The 21,079-nt window shown below is 45.3% G+C and overlaps 1 protein-coding gene across 3 annotated transcripts in view; it reads right to left on the bottom strand.

The window, feature by feature from the left end:
• Positions 1–21,079, bottom strand: part of GUCY2C (guanylate cyclase 2C) — a 1,047,636-nt gene that overhangs the window by 527,868 nt on the left and 498,689 nt on the right. For all 3 annotated transcript variants that reach the window (XM_077277787.1, XM_077277788.1, XM_077277789.1), the window contains exon 13: positions 15,754–15,816. In XM_077277787.1, the coding sequence (XP_077133902.1) occupies positions 15,754–15,816 (63 nt within the window). The remainder of the gene's footprint in view (positions 1–15,753; positions 15,817–21,079) is intronic.

Raw genomic sequence — 21,079 nt, 5'->3', positions numbered from 1 at the left:
AGACTCACTGAAGACATCCTGATAATCAGACAAATACTCCGGAACTTCCGAAGGCGTAGAAGAAGCAATAGACACAGGCAGGGAATCCCCATGAATACCACGACAGCCCCAACTTGAGACTGACATAGCCTTCCAGTCCAGGACTGGATTATGGGTCTGTAACCATGGCAGCCCCAAAACAACCAAATCACGCATTTTATGTAAAACCAGGAAACGTATCACCTCGCGGTGTTCAGGAGTCATGCACATGGTAACCTGTGTCCAATACTGCGGTTTATTTGCTGCCAATGGTGTAGCATCAATACCCCTAAGAGGAATAGGATTTTCTAATGGTTCAAGAGTAAAACCACAGCGCTCAGCAAATGAGAGATCCATGAGACTCAGGGCAGCACCTGAATCTACAAACGCCATGACAGGATAAGATGACAGTGAGCAAATCAAAGTTACAGACAGAATAAATTTAGGTTGCAAATTACCAACGGTGACAGGACTAACAACCTTAGCTATACGTTTAGAGCATGCTGAGATAACATGTGTAGAATCACCACAGTAGTAGCACAAGCCATTCCGGCGTCTATGAATTTTCCGCTCATTTCTAGTCAGGATTCTATCACATTGCATTAAATCAGGTGTCTGTTCAGACAACACCATGAGGGAATTTGCGGTTTTTCTATCACATTGCACCGAATTAGGTGTCTGTTCAGACAACACCATGAGGGAATTTGCGGTTTTGCGCTCCCGCAACCGCCGGTCAATTTGAATAGCCAGTGCCATAGTATCATTCAGACCTGTGGGAATGGGAAAACCCACCATAACATTCTTAATGGCTTCAGAAAGGCCATTTCTAAAATTAGCGGCCAGTGCACACTCGTTCCAATGTGTCAGCACGGACCATTTCCGAAATTTTTGGCAATACACTTCAGCCTCGTCCTGCCCCTGAGACATAGCCAGCAAGGCCTTTTCTGCCTGAATCTCAAGATTGGGTTCCTCATAAAGTAAACCGAGCGCCAGAAAAAACGCATCAAGATCAGCCAATGCCGGATCTCCTGGTGCCAGCGAAAAAGCCCAATCCTGAGGGTCGCCCCGTAAGAACGAAATAACAATTTTTACTTGCTGAGCAGAATCTCCAGATGAACAGGGTCTCAGGGACAAAAACAATTTACAATTATTCACGAAATTCCTAAACTTAAACCTGTCTCCGGAAAACAGTTCAGGAATCGGTATTTTAGGTTCTGACATAGGATTTCTGATAACATAGTCTTGTATGCCCTGCACACGAGTAGCCAGCTGGTCCACACTTGTAATCAAGGTCTGGACATTCATGTCTGCAGCAAGCATAGCCACTCTGAGGTAAAGGGGAAGAAGAAAAAAAAAAAAAAAAAAACTCAGAATCTTCTTTCTTATAATCCCTCTTCTGCAATGCATTAAACATTTAATACTGGCCTGGCAAACTGTTATGACCCCAATGGCGAGGGTCTCAGAGGAACGTGGAAGTCTGCAGAATACAAAAATCCAGCTCATAGGGCAGTGGTAACTGGGTTGACCATATATCTACTCCTAACGCCAACACTAGAAGTAGCCGGGGATCATTCCTACGTTGATTCTAGATGACACGCGCCAGCCGGAGAATCTAGCTACCCCTAGTAGAGGAAAACAAAGACCTTTCTTGCCTCCAGAGAAGGGGACCCCAAAGCTGCATAGAAGCCCCCCACAAATAATGACGGTGAGGTAAGAGGAAATGACAAACACAGAAATGAACCAGGTTTAGCACAGAGAGGCCCGCTTACTGATAGCAGAATAAAGAAAGGTAACTTATATGGTCAACAAAAACCCTATCAAAATCCACACTGGAAATTCAAGAACCCCCGAACCGTCTAACGGTCCGGGGGGAGAACACCAGCCCCCTAGAGCTTCCAGCAAAGGTCAGGATGTAGATTAGGAACAAGCTGGACAAAAATACAAAACCAAAACAAATAGCAAAAGCAAAAGGCAGACTTAGCTGATATAACTGGAAACAGGATCAGTAGACAAGAGCACAGCAGACTAGCTCTGATAACTACGTTGCCAGGCATTGAACTGAAGGTCCAGGGAGCTTATATAGCAACACCCCTAACTAACGACCCAGGTGCGGATAAAAGGAATGACAGAAAAACCAGAGTCAAAAAACTAGTAACCACTAGAGGGAGCAAAAAGCAAATTCACAACAGTGGGCCTCTCTTTGCTAAATACCTAGCTCATTCTTACGTTTGTCTTTTCCTCTTACCTCACCGTTATTATTTGTTGGGGGCTTGTATCCAACTTTTGGGGTCTTTTCTCTGGAGGCAAGAAAGGTCTTTCTTTTCCCTTCTAGGGTTAGTTAGTTCTCCGGCTGGCGCGAGACGTCTAGAACCAACGTAGGCACGTTCCCCGGCTGCTGCTATTTGTGGTGCTAGGATTAGATATATGGTCAGCTCAGTTACCACTGCCCTAGGAGCTGGTTTTTTGTGTTTGCAGACTTAGTAATTATTTCTGAGACCCTCTGCCATTGGGGTCATAACAGTATGCCAGGCCAACATTGAATGTTTAATGCATTGCAGAAGTAGGATAATAAGAAAGGAAATTCTGAGTTTTTTTTTTCCTCTCTTCCTCCCCTTTACCTCTGAGTGGCTTGTGCTTGCTGCAGACATGAATGTCCAGACCTTGATTACAAGTGTAGACCAGCTTGCTGCTCGTGTGCAGGGCATACAAGATTTTGTTACCAGTAGTCCAATGTCTGAACCTAAAATACCTATTCCTGAACTGTTTTCTGGAGACCGATTTAAGTTTAGGAATGTCAGGAATAATTGTAAATTGTTTCTATCTCTGAGACCGGAGACTGGAGATTCAGCTCAGCAAGTTAAAATTGTTATCTCTTTTTTACGGGGCGACCCTCAGGATTGGGCTTTCTCGCTAGCGCCAGGAGATCCGGCATTGGCAAATATTGATGCGTTTTTTCTGGCGCTTGGATTGCTTTACGAGGAACCCAATCTTGAAGTTCAGGCAGAAAAAGCCTTGCTGGCTATTTCTCAGGGCCAGGATGAAGCTGAAGTGTATTGCCAAAAACTTCGGAAATGGTCCGTGCTTACTCAGTGGAAAGAGTGTGCTCTGGCCGCAAATTTCAGAAATGGCCTTTCTGAAGCCATTAAGAATGTGATGGTGGGTTTCCCCATTCCTACAAGTCTGAATGATTCCATGGCGCTGGCTATTCAAATTGACCGGCGTTTGCGGGAGCGCAAAACCACTAATCCTCTGGTGGTGTTGTCTGAACAAACACCTGATTTAATGCAATGTGATAGAATTCAGACTAGAAATGAGCGGAAAAATCATAGACGTCAGAATGGGTTGTGTTTTTACTGTGGTGATTCTACACATGTTATATCAGCATGCTCTAAACGCCTAACAAGGGTTGTTAGTCCTGTCGCCATTGGTAATTTGCAACCTAAATTTATTTTGTCTGTGACTTTAATTTGCTCATTGTCTTCTTACCCTGTTATGGCGTTTGTGGATTCAGGTGCTGCCCTGAGTCTTATGGATCTGTCATTTGCCAAGCGCTGTGGTTTTGTTCTTGAACCGTTGGTAAATCCTATTCTTCTTAGAGGTATTGATGCTACGCCATTGGCAGAAAATAAACCGCAGTTTTGGACGCAGGTAACCATGTGCATGACTCCTGAACATCGGGAGGTGATTCGTTTTCTTGTTCTGCATAAGATGCATGATTTGGTCGTTTTGGGTCTGCCATGGTTACAGACCCACAATCCAGTCTTGGATTGGAAGGCAATGTCTGTGTCAAGTTGGGGCTGTCAGGGAATTCATGCTGATTCCCCGCCGGTGTCTATTGCTTCCTCTACTCCTTCGGAAGTTCCTGAGTATTTGTCTGATTATCAGGATGTATTCAGCGAGTCCAGGTCCAGTGCTCTGCCTCCTCATAGGGACTGTGACTGCGCCATAGATTTGATTCCAGGTAGTAAATTTCCTAAGGGAAGACTATTTAATATGTCTGTACCTGAGCATGCCGCAATGCGTTCGTATATATCAAGGAGTCTCTGGAGAAGGGGCATATCCGTCCATCCTCTTCCCCTCTTGGTGCGGGATTCTTTTTTGTGGCCAAGAAGGACGGATCTTTGAGACCTTGTATTGACTATCGGCTTCTGAATAAAATCACTGTTAAATTTCAGTATCCTTTGCCTCTGTTGTCGGACTTGTTTGCCCGGATTAAAGGTGCCAAGTGGTTCACCAAGATAGATCTTCGTGGTGCGTACAACCTTGTGCGCATTAAGCAAGGAGATGAATGGAAGACAGCATTTAATACGCCCGAAGGTCATTTTGAGTACTTGGTGATGCCTTTTGGGCTCTCTAATGCTCCCTCAGTGTTTCAGTCCTTTATGCATGATATTTTCCGGAAGTATCTGGATAAATTTATGATTGTTTATCTGGATGATATTCTGGTTTTCTCTGAAGATTGGGACTCACATGTGGAGCAGGTCAGGATGGTGTTTCAGGTTTTGCGTGAGAATGCTTTGTTTGTTAAGGGCTCAAAGTGTCTCTTTGGAGTACAGAAGGTTCCCTTTTTGGGGTTTATTTTTTCCCCTTCTGCTGTGGAGATGGACCCAGTCAAGGTCCGAGCTATTCATGATTGGACTCAACCCACGTCAGTTAAGAGTCTTCAGAAGTTCTTGGGTTTTGCTAACTTCTACCGTCGTTTTATCGCTAATTTTTCTAGCGTTGTTAAACCTTTGACGGATATGACCAAGAAAGGTTCTGATGTTGCTAACTGGGCTCCTGCAGCCGTGGAGGCGTTCCAAGAGTTGAAGCGCCGGTTTACTTCGGCACCTGTTTTGTGCCAGCCTGATGTCTCACTTCCCTTTCAGGTCGAAGTGGATGCTTCTGAGATTGGGGCAGGGGCCGTTTTGTCGCAGAGAGGCCCTGCTTGCTCGGTAATGAGACCATGTGCTTTCTTCTCTAGGAAGTTTTCGCCTGCTGAGCGGAATTATGATGTTGGCAATCGGGAGTTGCTGGCCATGAAGTGGGCATTTGAGGAGTGGCGTCATTGGCTCGAGGGTGCTAAGCATCGTGTGGTGGTCTTGACTGATCACAAAAATTTGATGTATCTCGAGTCTGCTAAACGCCTGAATCCTAGACAGGCCCGCTGGTCATTGTTTTTCTCCCGTTTTGACTTTGTGGTCTCGTATTTACCAGGTTCAAAGAATGTGAAGGCTGATGCTCTTTGAAGGAGCTTTGTGCCTGACTCTCCTGGAGTCGCAGAACCAGTTGGTATTCTTAAAGAGGGAGTTATCTTGTCGGCCATTTCACCTGATTTGCGACGTGTGTTGCAGAGATTTCAGGCTGGTAGACCTGACTCTTGTCCACCTGACAGACTGTTTGTTCCTGATAAGTGGACCAGCAGAGTCATTTCCGAGGTTCATTCCTCAGTGTTGGCAGGGCATCCGGGAATTTTTGGCACCAGAGATCTGGTGGCTAGGTCCTTTTGGTGGCCTTCCTTGTCACGGGATGTGCGGTCATTTGTGCAGTCCTGTGGGACTTGTGCTCGAGCTAAGCCTTGCTTTTCTCATGCCAGCGGGTTGCTCTTGCCCTTGCCTGTCCCGAAGAGGCCTTGGACACACATTTCCATGGATTTCATTTCAGATCTCCCGGTGTCTCAGGGCATGTCTGTCATCTGGGTGGTATGTGATCGCTTTTCTAAAATGGTCCATTTGGTGCCTTTGCCTAAGCTGCCTTCCTCTTCCGATCTGGTTCCTGTGTTCTTTCAGAATGTGGTTCGTTTACACGGCATTCCTGAGAATATTGTGTCTGACAGAGGATCCCAGTTTGTTTCCAGGTTCTGGCGATCCTTTTATGCTAGGATGGGCATTGATTTGTCGTTTTCGTCTGCCTTTCATCCTCAGACTAATGGACAAACGGAGCGAACTAATCAGACTCTGGAGGCTTATTTGAGGTGTTTTGTTTCAGCAGATCAGGATGATTGGGTGACCTTCTTGCCGTTGGCTGAGTTTGCCCTTAATAATCGGGCTAGTTCCGCTACTTTGGTTTCGCCATTTTTCTGCAACTCTGGTTTCCATCCTCGTTTTTCCTCGGGACATGTGGAGCCTTCTGACTGTCCTGGGGTAGATTCTGTGGTGGATAGGTTGCAGCAGATCTGGAATCATGTGGTGGACAACTTAAAGTTGTCACAGGAGAAGGCTCAGCGTTTTGCCAACCGCCGCCGCGGTGTGGGTCCCCGACTTCGTGTTGGGGATTTGTTATGACTCCAATGGCAGAGTTGGATACAAGCCCCCAACAAATAATAACGGTGAGGTAAGAGGAAAAGACAAACGTAAGAATGAGCTAGGTATTTAGCAAAGAGAGGCCCACTAGCTAATAGCAGAATATAGTAAGATGACTTATATGGTCAGCAAAAACCCTATCAAAATATCCACGCTGGATATTAAAGAACCCCCGAACCGTCTAACGGCCCGGGGGGAGAACACCAGCCCCCTAGAGCTTCAAGCAAAGTCAGGAATCACATTTAGTACAAGCTGGACAAAAATAGCCAACGGCAAGAAGGTCACCCAATCATCCTGATCCGCAGATACAAAACACCTCAAATAAGCCTCCAAAGTTTGATTAGTTCGCTCCATTTGTCCATTAGTCTGAGGATGAAAGGCAGACGAAAACGACAAATCAATGCCCATCTTAGCACAAAAGGATCGCCAGAACCTGGAAACAAACTGGGATCCTCTGTCAGACACGATATTCTCAGGAATGCCGTGTAAACGAACCACATTCTGAAAGAACAAAGGAACCAGATCGGAAGAGGAAGGCAGCTTAGGCAAAGATACCAAATGGACCATCTTGGAAAAGCGATCACATACCACCCAGATGACAGACATGCCCTGAGACACCGGAAGATCTGAAATGAAATCCATGGAAATGTGTGTCCAAGGCCTCTTCGGGACAGGCAAGGGCAAGAGCAACCCGCTGGCACGAGAACAGCAAGGCTTAGCTCGAGCACAAGTCCCACAGGACTGCACAAATGACCGCACATCCCGCGACAAGGAAGACCACCAAAAGGACCTAGCCACCAAATCTCTGGTGCCAAAAATTCCCGGATGCCCTGCCAACACCGAGGAATGAACCTCGGAAATGACTCTGCTGGTCCATTTAACAGGAACAAACAGTCTGTCAGGTGGACAAGAGTCAGGTCTACCAGCCTGAAATCTCTGCAACACACGTCGCAAATCCGGAGAAATGGCTGACAAGATTACTCCCTCTTTAAGAATACCAACTGGTTCAGCGACTCCAGGAGAGTCAGGCACAAAGCTCCTTAAAAAGCATCAGCCTTCACATTCTTTGAACCTGGTAAATACGAGACCACAAAGTCAAAACGGGAGAAAAACAATGACCAACGGGCCTGTCTAGGATTCAGGCGTTTAGCAGACTCGAGATACATCAGATTTTTGTGATCAGTCAAGACCACCACACGATGCTTAGCACCCTCGAGCCAATGACGCCACTCCTCAAATGCCCACTTCATGGCCAGCAACTCCCGATTGCCAACATCATAATTCCGCTCAGCAGGCGAAAACTTCCTAGAGAAAAAAGCACATGGTCTCATTACAGAGCAAGCAGGGCCTCTCTGCGACAAAACGGCCCCTGCCCCAATCTCAGAAGCATCCACTTCAACCTGAAAGGGAAGTGAGACATCAGGCTGGCACAAAACAGGCGCTGAAGTAAACCGGCGCTTCAACTCTTGGAAAGCCTCCACGGCTGCAGGAGCCCAGTTAGCAACATCAGAACCTTTCTTGGTCATATCCGTCAAAGGTTTAACAACGCTAGAAAAATTAGCGATAAAACGACGGTAGAAGTTAGCAAAACCCAAGAACTTCTGAAGACTCTTAACTGACGTGGGTTGAGTCCAATCATGAATAGCTCGGACCTTGACTGGGTCCATCTCCACCGCAGAAGGGGAGAAAATGAAACCCAAAAAGGGAACCTTCTGTACTCCAAAGAGACACTTTGAGCCCTTAACAAACAAAGCATTCTCACGCAAAACCTGAAACACCATCCTGACCTGCTCTACATGCGAGTCCCAATCATCAGAAAAAAACCAGAATATCATCCAGATAAACAATCATAAATTTATCCAGATACTTCCGGAAAATATCATGCATAAAGGACTGAAACACTGAAGGAGCATTAGAGAGCCCAAAAGGCATCACCAAGTACTCAAAATGACCTTCGGGCGTATTAAATGCAGTTTTCCATTCATCTCCTTGCTTAATGCGCACAAGGTTGTACGCACCACGAAGATCTATCTTGGTGAACCACTTGGCACCTTTAATCCGGGCAAACAAGTCCGACAACAGAGGCAAAGGATACTGAAATTTAACAGTGATTTTATTCAGAAGCCGATAGTCAATACAAGGTCTCAAAGATCTGTCCTTCTTGGCCACAAAAAAGAATCCCGCACCAAGAGGGGAAGAGGATGGACGGATATGCCCCTTCTCCAGAGATTCCTTGATATACGAACGCATTGCGGTATGCTCAGGTACAGACAGATTAAATAATCTTCCCTTAGGAAATTTACTACCCGGAATCAAGTCTATAGCGCAGTCACAGTCCCTATGAGGAGGAAGAGCACTGGACCTGGACTCGCTGAATACATCCTGATAATCAGACAAATACTCAGGAACTTCCGAAGGAGTAGAGGAAGTAATAGAGACCGGTGGGGAATCACCATGAATTCCCTGACAGCCCCAACTTGACACAGACATTGCCTTCCAATCCAAGACTGGATTATGGGTCTGTAACCATGGCAGACCCAAAACGACCAAATCATGCATTTTATGCAGAACAAGAAAACGAATCACCTCCCGATGTTCAGGAGTCATGCACATGGTTACCTGTGTCCAAAACTGCGGTTTATTTTCCGCCAATGGCGTAGCATCAATACCTCTAAGAGGGATAGGATTTACCAATGGCTCAAGAACAAAACCACAGCACTTGGCAAACGACAGATCCATAAGACTCAGGGCAGCACCTGAATCCACAAACGCCATAACAGGGTAGGAAGACAATGAGCAAATTAAAGTCACAGACAAAATAAATTTAGGTTGCAAATTACCAATGGCGACAGGGCTAACAACCCTTGTAAGGCGTTTAGAGCATGCTGATATAACATGTGTAGAATCACCACAGTAAAAACACAACCCATTCTGCCGTCTATGATTTTTCCATTCATTTCTAGTCTGAATTCTATCACATTGTATTAAATCAGGTGTTTGTTCAGACAACACCACCAGAGGATTAGCAGTTTTGCGCTCCCGCAAACGCCGGTCAATTTGAATAGCCAGCGCCATGGAATCATTCAGACTTGTAGGAATGGAGAAACCCACCATCACATTCTTAATGGCTTCAGAAAGGCTATTTCTGAAATTTGCGGCCAGAGCACACTCATTCCACTGAGTAAGCACGGACCATTTCCGAAATTTTTGGCAATACACTTCAGCTTCATCCTGGCCCTGAGAAATAGCCAGCAAGGCTTTTTCTGCCTGAATTTCAAGATTGGGTTCCTCGTAAAGCAATCCGAGCGCCAGAAAAAACGCATCAGTATTCGCCAATGCTGGATCTCCTGGCGCTAGCGAGAAAGCCCAATCCTGAGGGTCACCCCGCAAGAAAGAGATAACAATTTTAACTTGCTGAGCTGAGTCTCCAGACGAACGGGGACTCAGAGAAAGAAACAATTTACAATTATTCCTGACATTCCTAAACTTAAATCGATCTCCATAGAACAGTTCAGGAATAGGTATTTTAGGTTCAGACATAGGACTACTGGTAACAAAATCTTGTATGCCCTGCACACGAGCAGCAAGCTGATCCACACTTGTAATCAGAGTCTGGATATTCATGTCTGCAGCAAGCTTAAGCCACTCAGAGGTAAAGGGGAGGAAGAAAGAGAGGAAAAAAAAAAAAAAAAACTAAGAATTTCCTTTCTTATTATCCCACTTCTGCAATGCATTAAACATTCAACCTTGGCCTGGCATACTGTTATGACCCCAATGGCAGAGGGTCTTTGCAATAAATACCAAGTCTGCAAACACAAAAAACCAGCTCATAGGGCAGTGGTAACTGGGCTGACCGTATAGCTAATCCTAGCACCACAAATAGCAGCAGCCGGGGAACGTGCCTACGTTGGTTCTAGACGTCTCGCGCCAGCCGGAGAACTAACTAACCCTAGAAGGGAAAAGATAGACCTTTCTTGCCTCCAGAGAAAAGACCCCAAAAGTTGGATACAAGCCCCCAACAAATAATAACGGTGAGGTAAGAAGAAAAGACAAACGTAAGAATGAACTAGGAATTTAGCAAAGAGAGGCCCACTGACTAATAGCAGAATATAGTAAGATGACTTATACGGTCAGCAAAAACCCTATCAAAAATATCCATGCTGGATATTCAAGAACCCCCGAACCGTCTAACGGCCCGGGGGGAGAATACCAGCCCCCTAGAGCTTCCAGCAAAATCAGGAATCACATTTAGTACAAGCTGGACAAAAAAAATAAGAGCAATACAGTTAACCAAAAAATAAGGAAGCAGGACTTAGCTTAATTTTGCATGAACCAGGACCAGCAGACAGGAGCAAACAGAAAGGACTGATTACAACGATGCCAGGCACCAGACTAAGAATTCAGGAAGTTCATATAGCAACACCCCTGGACTAACGACCCAGGTGGGTGCCAAACTAGGGAAAGACAATCTCAGAGTCATACCACTAGTGACCACAAGAGGGAGCCAAAAAAGTCTAATTCACAACAGTCATCCATACACCCTAGAAGGCAACAAATGTAGTGTCTCATTCAAATATTGTGAAAAAAGTGTAGCTGTGTTACTCCCACACTCATAAAAGCTCTGCAAACAGTGCAATGCCTGCCAATAATTACGAGCACGTGTTTAGATAAAAACTGTAATGACAACAAGCACAGTAGAGTCTTATCTGAATTACAATGGAAAAAGTAAAACGGATTTGCTCACCTAGAGGGTTTGTGAAAGTCACAACCCCTTTGTTATCTTTTAAACAAAGACAGCTGCTTGCAGATCAAACAGATAGTAAGCACACTTGGAGATGAAAGTAGATATAAAACCCGTGCTGCCAAGGATCCAATATACAATAGGAAACCAGAGGCACATCTGGTTTCCTATCATATATTGGATCCTCAGCAGCGCAGATTTTACACCCACTTTCATCTCCAAGCGTGCTTATTAATTACAAGCATGGTCATCCATTCACCCTTGAAGACACAAACTGCAGTGCCTCATAAAAAATTAAGAAAGTGTAGTTGTGGAACTTCTACACTCATAAAGGCTTTGCACAAAGTGCAAAGCCTGGAAAAAAATAAAAGTAGGGTCATGCAGTCATCCCTAGACCCTGGAAAGCAACAACTTGTGTACCTCATTCAAATGTTGAACATTTAAAGCACTTTATGTGCTGTTATCATCTGGTGGTATGGAAAAGTCATGTCTAATCCAGGCTTTGTTCATTGTTATCAGAGTGAGCTTGTCAACACTTTCTGTTTACAAGTGAAGCGCCTGCCTATTATGACCCCCCCCCCCCCCCCCCGTGGCAATAAAAACCCAATCATACAAGTCACTAGCAGCAGAGCAGCACAACACCTTCCAAGTCATTGAAGGGCAATTTATGCAAGGTGTCAAGTTTTGGGGCCCAATAGCTGAAGGTCGCAAATGAATTAGGAAGTATGCTGGTTTTGTTGGCCAGGCATTGCTTGACCATCTTTAAAAATGTTTCCCTCCTTGTCACAAATACCCAGTCATCAGGGAATGGATGCTGGGAGGGTGAAATTGGCCCAGGCCTTTGTTACTGTACCCCTGCCTTTGCTGTGCCTGGTGCATACCTCACCTCCTTGATTGGGCAAGAAAGATTGCCTCCTGCCACTAGCATTGTCTGATGGGAATTTTTCAACATATTTTCCACAATGGTCTTTTGGTATAGCACCAATTTTAGAAGTCCTCTACTCCTCAGGAAGAAGAGATGCAAAGTTCTCCTTGTAGCGTGGGTCTAGTAGGGTGAACAACCATTACTCTTTTTTGGCCAAGATGAATGTAACGCGAGGATCATGGAAAAGGCAGCAATACATAAAGTCTGCCATATGTGCCAAGGTCCCTCCAGCCAACATTTCCCTGTCTCCACTATGATTACTACTCTCCATCTATTTCTCCTCCATCTCTTCCTCCTCATTCCCTTCCTCAAGCACATCCATGGAAGAGAGAAAGGATGAAGCCTGTGTGGGTAGTAGCGACTTTAACTAGGCACAAAAGTGGGATTGTTGCACTGACTATGGCATCATCACCTCTTACTCTTTTTGTGGAAACCTCAAAGTCATGGAGAACTGCACAAACATCAGACATCCATGTACACTCTTCATTTGCTAAGTGTGGAGACTGACAGGCATTTTGGAGCTGGTATTCCAAAACTGACCACTGCGCTCACAAAGCCCTTCCAGCATGCACAGTGTGGTGTTCCAGCACAGGGTCACATCGCACATGAGTCGGTGAGCTGGCACTTGTATGTGCTGATGTAAAACTGCCAGAGTAGTGGCAGCTGTAGCTGACTTGAGGAAATGAGCGTTGACGTGGCGAACCTTGAACATAAGCTCTGGCAAATCTGGTTAAGTTTTCAAACACCACTGAACTACCAAGTTGAGCACATGGGCCAAGCATGGTGTGTGTGAGCTTGCCAAGCTTCACAGCCACCACCAGACATTATCACATACAACCATGCCTGGTTGGAGGTTCAGCGGCAAAAGCCACATATCTGTCTAGTCTCTTATTCCATTCAATAACTCTGTCATGGTGTGGGGTTTGCCTCACAGACAAATTTGCCTTAGCAGAACCTGTTGCCACTTCACTGAGGCTGTGCTGCAAAGCTTTCAGCTTCCATCTGATGTGGATGATGTGCCCTGAGATAACAAACTGAAGATGGAGTATGAGGAGGAGCAGGAGGGGGTGCAGGAACTGCTGTAGGAGGTGGAGGAAACCCTGATAGAAGTAGGGCCAGCAATACTAGGTGGTGGGATTCAACTAAAGCTTCCACAATGTTCACCAAGTGTATTGTCAGGGAAATATAATGGCCCTGGCCACAAGCACTTGTCCACATGTTGGTCGTTAAGTGGACAATCCCAGTAATGTCATCGGTAAGGGCATGGGTGATGTTACTGGAAATGTGCTGGTACATGGCGGGGACGCCACACTGGAAGAAAAAGTGGCTTTTGGGGACCGAGTATCAAGGGACGGCTGCTGTCATGAGTCGGCAGGAATCCTCCATGTCAACAAGCCTAAACAGCAACATTTCCACCGCAAGCAGCCTAGAAATGTGCCCGTTATCCTTTGGGAAGTGGCTGGGTGGCTGGAAAATTTCTCTTTTGTTCCAAGGCCTTGGGTAGGGACAGCAGAATTCTCTGCTTGAACAAGGATTTGAAAGTACCTGATAATGATGTGTCAGAATGTGCAAGGACTTATTTCTCACTGCAAAATGCAAATAAATTTATATAATTTATATAATGTGATTTTCTGGATTTTATTTTTGATATTCTAACTCTCAATGTTAAAACTAACCTACCCTTAAAATTATAGACTGTTCATATCTTTGTCAGTGGAAAAACTTACAAAAACTTACAAAATCAGCAAGGGATCAAATACTTACTTCCCCCACTGTATGTTTGACTCAGAACTCTCTTTAAAAGATTTAAAGAGTTCTGAGACCAAAAAATAGTAATTTGCAATCTCTTTGATGGAGAAATTCAGGAGTGTCGTTGCTCTGCAGAACAGTTGCCTGCCTTCTCCCTCTGGTCACCACACTGCCTCTTCCTGCCTGTTTTGGTGTTGCTGATGCCTCCCCCTTAGCACTGCTGGCCTTGCTCTGTATGCCAGATTCCCAGGTTGGGCAATCATCCACCACCTCGTCATCCACCGCCCCACCCTTGTCATCCTTACTTGGTGACTTAACAACAACCTGACTTATCAGCAACTGTGTCTCATCATCACCTTCCTCCTTACACACAAATTGTTGTTCCCCACCATCATTTTCTCGTGATCGTGGCTGCTCTAAGCTTTGTGCATCGCTAAACAGCATCTCCTCCTTTTCTTCTCAGAACTTGCAGGATGAGAGGCCACAATCAAAAAGTGATGTTGTAAAGAGCTCCTTGGAGTGTCCTAGTGTGGAATCTCTAGATTCCAGGAACTCAACATGGTGGGAGGAAGGAGGATCAGGGTGAGAATTAAGTGATCCAGACTGTAGGCTGATGAGACTGGACCATGTGGAAGACGGTGGTGCTGCCAAGCATGCTGAAAGCATTATCTGCTATCCAACCGACCACATGTCCGCACGGCTTCAGAAGTGGTGTACCATGCCTCCCTGCAAAGTGGGACAGGAAGCTAAGTGTCGTGGATAGGCATGTTTCTTGTGCTCCAGCAGCAGGTGTAGTCCCACCTGCCCCACATCCTTGGCTTTTGCATGCACCATCATCAGCACCTCCACTTCCCTGTACCTTACTGCATGCCTTATGCATTTTGTAATTGATTGGTCTCTTGAAACCAAGTTTATTTTGAATATTAAAAAATTGGTCACCTGCAACAGTCAGTGCAGTTTTTAATACCACCGTTCAGTGCCACATATAACGTAACACTCTATTGATGAGTAATTGAATCCAGAAAAAGTTTTCAATGCTTTTTTTGGAGTGTTTTATTACAGTGAAATGTACCATAGAGCACGTATATGGGTGAGTAAATGAATAAAGAAAAATGCTTCAATGCTTTTTTGGACTGTTGTGTAACACCGAAATGTACCACAGACCAGTACATAGAATATGGATGAGTAATTGCATACAGAAAAATGTTTCAAGGCTTTTTTGGAGTGTTATATAACACAGAAATGTTCCACAAGGCACCCAATACTCTATGGATGACAATATAGTACATTTTTTCACCCCAAAAATAAAAATGTGATAAACTGCCGCTGCTACATACTTGACAACGGACTGCAAAGCCCTAATTTCTGCCTAGAGACTGTATTCAGACACACCTTCTGCTCCTGCATTGCTCTCTCACTCCCTAAGCTAAATGCAGATTGAATATGAAAAAAACAGCACAAGATTAGCCCTTAGAAGGGCTGTTAGCATGACGGTTAAGCTTCATCACCAGTATCAACACTATAGGCTTCTGATTTGTTATACTGTGCACATGCAGGCCTGGACAAGCACTCTGTCCCTCCAATAACAACTGTAACAGAGCTGTGCAATTGCATCCGTGGGCCAAGCCTGTTCTTTTATAACCTCTGATGATGTCAGCCAATTACAGTAATGCCACAACCAAGATGGCTATGGCATTACAGTGACGCGCAGTCAATCCCCACATGCCTATTGGCTGTGTAACAGGCACCAAACATGTGGGGCGGAGATTTGAGTTTGAAATCAAACACCAATTAATGCTTACCAAGTAAGGAGCACATCCGAGCACCCTAATACTCGAGTGATATCCGAGTAGCCGAGCATGTTCACTCATTCCTAATCATTAACATGTCTTTTAATTCTGTGATTTCCATATTTCCACTTTTCCTTCATGGTGTTGCAATTTTAGTTTTGAGGAGCATATATAGCACATGTCGGAATAAGGAAAGGGCAGCCTGAACACAAAAACAAAATTATGTTTAGTTTAAATAGCTAAAATTACCTTTTTATCATATTTTCCTCTTCTGATTCTTGGTATAGATTCACGTCGTTTATCTTCATCAATCTAAAAAAAACAATAACATTAACAGCACATAATTTGTAACAACACTGCATTTCCTATATTATATTTATTTTAAATAATATGCTGCTAACTTGTCACTTAATTAATGATGGTATCATTATGATCAGATATTAACACTAGAGATGGGCGAACCTGAACAGTAAAGTTCGGCGTCTGTATCAAACACCTAATATTTGGGCACGGACACCGAACACGGACTTCACCAGGAAATCTTCCCCCACCGGTCAGAGAGCCATGGTTCCCATGCTGTCAAAAAACAGCATGAGTGCTCAGCTGTGATCAGAGGATTAAAGTTTACCTCCGGTCACTGTTGTCAGCTGATGGGACTACTGCGACGCCTGCTGCCGCTAATAATAGCGTGAGGTTTTGGGTTTGATGTCACCTGACAATATAAAGGTGACATCAATCCCAACCCTATTACTCAACTTGCCACAGCCACAGGGCAAGTGGGAAGAGTGAGGCTAAGCGCCAGATTTTGTGCATCTTATGGATGTGCCATTTCTGAGGCGCCTGAGGGCTGATATTGGTAGCCTGGGGGGCAATATCTCTGACCCAATCCCAGGCAGTTAATATCAACCCACAACTGTCTGTTTAGCCTTTGCTGGTTTTAATTTATAGGGGGACCCCATGTCATTTTTTTTCTGGGGTCCCCAGGAAAAGTGCAATCTGCAATCAAGCGTTTGCGATAACTGGCAATGAGTCTTTTACAATGCTGTGGAGGAATTTTGGCCCACTCATCTTTGCAGAATTGTTGGCTTTATTACCGGGAAGTCCGGCCAAGATGGAATCATGATGTTTCCTAACAACTCTCAGGCAGAGATTCACAGGCACAGTTTACCTAACGGACAGGCAGCAGGGGCATCTGCCTGAACATCAACAACCTATTTTTCAAGATCGGAGCATCTGGACACAATGACAACCCCTTTTTGTAGTATAGGAACCGGTTCACAATTATCTCAATCCAGGAAAATGACGTACTGTGTTGTGAATTCCATTCTCGGGCTCCCTCCTGTGGTCATGAGTGGTATTGTGTGAGTTCTGTTCTTGGGCTCCCTCTGGTGGCCTTTAGTGCTTACTGCGGGTCTGTAGCTGGAATCCAGCTGCCTCGTTTTCTGCTAGTCTGGCCTCTATTTAACTCCACCTGGACCTTCACTTTTTGCCTGCTGTCGTTGTATTCAGTACTGGTTCTGATCTCTCTGGACTTTCCTTGTGACCTGTCTCCTCCTGAGAAGCTAAGTCTTGCTAGTTCATGTTTGCTCATTATTTCCTTGAAAATGTTTCTCTGTATATGATGAGTTCTGCCCAGCTTGCTTATATGTAATATTCTCGCTTGCTGGAAGTTCTGGGGTGCAGAGTTGCGCCCCTCACATCGTGAGTCGGTGTGGGGGTTCTTGTAATCTCTGCGTGGATTATTATTATTTTTGATAGCATTTTATACTGACCACACAGATCCCTTGCTGTCTTCTGACTATTTAGTGTTAGCGGGCCTCATTTGCTAAAAACCTGTTTTCATTTCTACGTTTGTTTTCCCCTTAACTCACCGTTATTATTTGTGGGGGGCTGTCTAAAACTTTGGGGTGATTTCTCTGAGGCAAGTGAGGCTTTGCTTTCTCTCTAGGGGTAGCTAGTTTCTCAGGCTGTGACAAGGCGTCTAGGATTTTAGGTAACGCTCCACGGCTGCCTATAGTGTGTATTGATAGAATCAGGGTTGCGGTCAGTATAGCTCCCACATCACCAGAGCTTGTCCTAAGGATTTCTATTACTTAGCAGGTCAGTTTGCGATCCTTGCCACCAGGATCATAACAGTACAGCAGGCCATAAAAGAGTTAATGCATCACAAAAGAGGGATAAGAGAGATCCTGAGTTCATTTTTTTTTTTCCTCTGCAGTGTGTCTAGCCTCTCTCCTCCCCTTAATCTCTGGGTGGTTCAGAATTCAGCTGCAGACATGGACATTCAGAGTCTGTCCTCTAGTCTGGATCATCTCACTGCAAGGGTACAAGGTATCCAGGATTATGTAGTTCACAGTCCTATGTCAGAGCCTAAAATACCAATTCCTGAGTTATTCTCTGGAGATAGATCTAGGTTTTTGAATTTCAAAAATAATTGTAAATTATTCCTTTCTCTGAGACCTCGTTCCTCTGGTGACCCTGTTCAGCAAGTTAAAATTATTATTTCTTTGTTACGTGGTGACCCTCAAGATTGGGCATTCTCTCTGCCGCCAGGAGATCCTGCATTACTGAATGTGGATGCGTTTTTTCTGGCACTTGGATTGCTTTATGAGGAACCTAATCTAATAGACCAGGCAGAAAAGGTTTTTCTGGCTCTCTCTCAGGGTCTGGATGAAGCAGAGGTTTACTGTCAGAAGTTTAGGAAATGGTCTGTGCTCACTCAGTGGAATGAGTGTGCCCTGGCAGCAATTTTCAGAAAAGGTCTTTCTGAAGCCGTTAAGGATGTTATGTGGTGGTCTTGACGGATCACAAGAATTTGACTTATCTCGAGTCTGCCAAACGGTTAAATCCTAGACTGGCTCGATGGTCACTGTTTTTCTCCTGTTTCAATTTCGTGGTTTCATACCTTCCGGGTTCAAAGAACGTGAAGGCTGATGCCCTTTCTAGGAGTTTTGTGCCTGACTCTCCGGGAGTTTCTGAACCGGCTGGTATCCTCAGAGAGGGGGTGATTCTGTCTGCCATCTCCCCTGATTTGCGGCGGGTGCTGCAGGAATTTCAGGCCAATAAACCTGACCGTTGTCCACTGGAGAGTCTGTTTGTCCCGGATAGATGGACCAGTAGAGTTATTTCCGAGGTTCATTCTTCGGTGTTGGCGGGTCACCCTGGAATTTTTGGTACCAGGGATTTGGTGGCTAGGTCCTTTTGGTGGCCGTCCTTGTCGCGGGATGTGCGTTCCTTTGTGCAGTCCTGTGGGATTTGTGCTCGGGCCAAGCCTTGCTGTTCTCGTGCCAGTGGTTTGCTTTTGCCTTTGCCTGTCCCAAAGAGGCCTTGGACGCATATTTCCATGGATTTTATTTCGGATCTTCCAGTCTCTCAGAGGATGTCTGTCATCTGGGTGGTTTGTGATCATTTTTCTAAAATGGTCCATTTGGTGCCCTTGCCTAAGCTGCCTTCCTCCTCCGATTTGGTGCCGCTGTTTTTTCAGAATGTGGTTCGTTTGCATGGGATTCCGGAGAACATTGTGTCTGACAGAGGATCCCAGTTTGTGTCCAGATTTTGGCAGTCCTTTTGTGCTAAGATGGGCATTGATTTGTCGTTTTCGTCGGCCTTCCATCCTCAGACGAATGGCCAAACTGAACGAACTAATCAGACCTTGGAAACTTATCTGAGATGTTTTGTTTCGGCTGATCAGGATGATTGGGTGTCCTTTTTGCCATTGGCTGAGTTCGCCCTCAATAATCGGGCTAGTTCTGCTACTTTGGTTTCACCTTTTTTTTGCAATTCTGGTTTTCATCCTCGTTTTTCCTCAGGTCAGGTTGAGCCTTTGGACTGTCCTGGGGTGGATTCTGTGGTGGATAGGTTGCAACAGATTTGGAACCATGTAGTGGACAATTTGACGTTGTCACAAGAGAAGGCTCAGCGCTTTGCTAACCGCCGTCGCTGTGTGGGTCCCCGACTTCGTGTGGGGGATTTGGTATGGCTGTCTTCTCGTTTCGTTCCTATGAAGGTTTCCTCTCCTAAGTTCAAGCCTCGTTTCATCGGTCCTTATAAGATTTTAGAAATCCTTAACCCTGTGTCATTTCGTTTGGACCTCCCAGCATCGTTTGCCATTCATAATGTGTTCCATAGGTCATTATTGCGGAGGTATGTGGTGCCTGTGGTTCCTTCTGTTGATCCTCCTGCTCCGGTGTTGGTTGAGGGAGAATTGGAGTATGTGGTGGAGAAGATCTTGGATTCTCGTATTTCGAGACGGAAGCTTCAGTACTTGGTTAAGTGGAAGGGCTATGGTCAGGAGGATAATTCCTGGGTTGTCGCCTCTGATGTCCATGCGGCTGATTTGGTTCGTGCCTTTCATCTGGCTCGTCCGGATCGGCCTGGGGGCTCTGGTGAGGGTTCGGTGACCCCTCCTCAAGGGGGAGGTACTGTTGTGAATTCCGTTCTCGGGCTCCCTCCTGTGGTCATGAGTGGTATTGTGTGAGTTCTGTTCTTGGGCTCCCTCTGGTGGCCTTTAGTGCTTACTGCGGGTCTGTAGCTGGAATCCAGCTGCCTCGTTTTCTGCTAGTCTGGCCTCTATTTAACTCCACCTGGACCTTCACTTTTTGCCTGCTGTCGTTGTATTCAGTACTGGTTCTGATCTCTCTGGACTTTCCTTGTGACCTGTCTCCTCCTGAGAAGCTAAGTCTTGCTAGTTCATGTTTGCTCATTATTTCCTTGAAAATGTTTCTCTGTATATGATGAGTTCTGTCCAGCTTGCTTATATGTAATATTCTCGCTTGCTGGAAGTTCTGGGGTGCAGAGTTGCGCCCCTCACATCGTGAGTCGGTGTGGGGGTTCTTGTAATCTCTGCGTGGATTATTATTATTTTTGATAGCATTTTATACTGACCGCACAGATCCCTTGCTGTCTTCTGACTATTTAGTGTTAGCGGGCCTCATTTGCTAAAAACCTGTTTTCATTTCTACGTTTGTTTTCCCCTTAACTCACCGTTATTATTTGTGGGGGGCTGTCTAAAACTTTGGGGTGATTTCTCTGAGGCAAGTGAGGCTTTGCTTTTTCTCTAGGGGTAGCTAGTTTCTCAGGCTGTGACGAGGCGTCTAGGATTTTAGGTAACGCTCCATAGCTGCCTATAGTGTGTATTGATAGAATCAGGGTTGCGGTCAGTATAACTCCCACATCCCCAGAGCTTGTCCTAAGGATTTCTGTTACTTAGCAGGTCAGTTTGCGATCCTTGCCACCAGGATCATAACAGTACTGCTGTCATGAATCCCAATGGCTAGGGATAGCACAGGACAAGCAAAGTACAAATATATTACGGACGAGCTCTAGGGTGATGGAACCTGGGCTGACCGCTGCCCTACGCCTGACAAACGCAACTAGAGATAGCCAGGGAGCGTGCCTACGTTGGTTCTAGACGCCACGCACCAGCCTAAGAGCTAACTAGCACTGCAGAGAAAATAAAGACCTCACTTGCCTCCAGCGGAATGAACCCCAAAAGATATAGTTGCCCCCCACATGTATTGACGGTGAAAATGAGAGGAAGGCACACACATAGAGATGATATATATAGTTTTAGCAA

Source organism: Ranitomeya variabilis, chromosome 8 (genome assembly GCF_051348905.1).
Source record: "Ranitomeya variabilis isolate aRanVar5 chromosome 8, aRanVar5.hap1, whole genome shotgun sequence".
Classification (NCBI taxonomy): Eukaryota; Metazoa; Chordata; class Amphibia; order Anura; family Dendrobatidae; genus Ranitomeya; species Ranitomeya variabilis.
The sequence above is the reverse complement of the archived record's forward strand: the minus strand, read 5'-3'. Positions and strand labels throughout refer to the sequence as shown.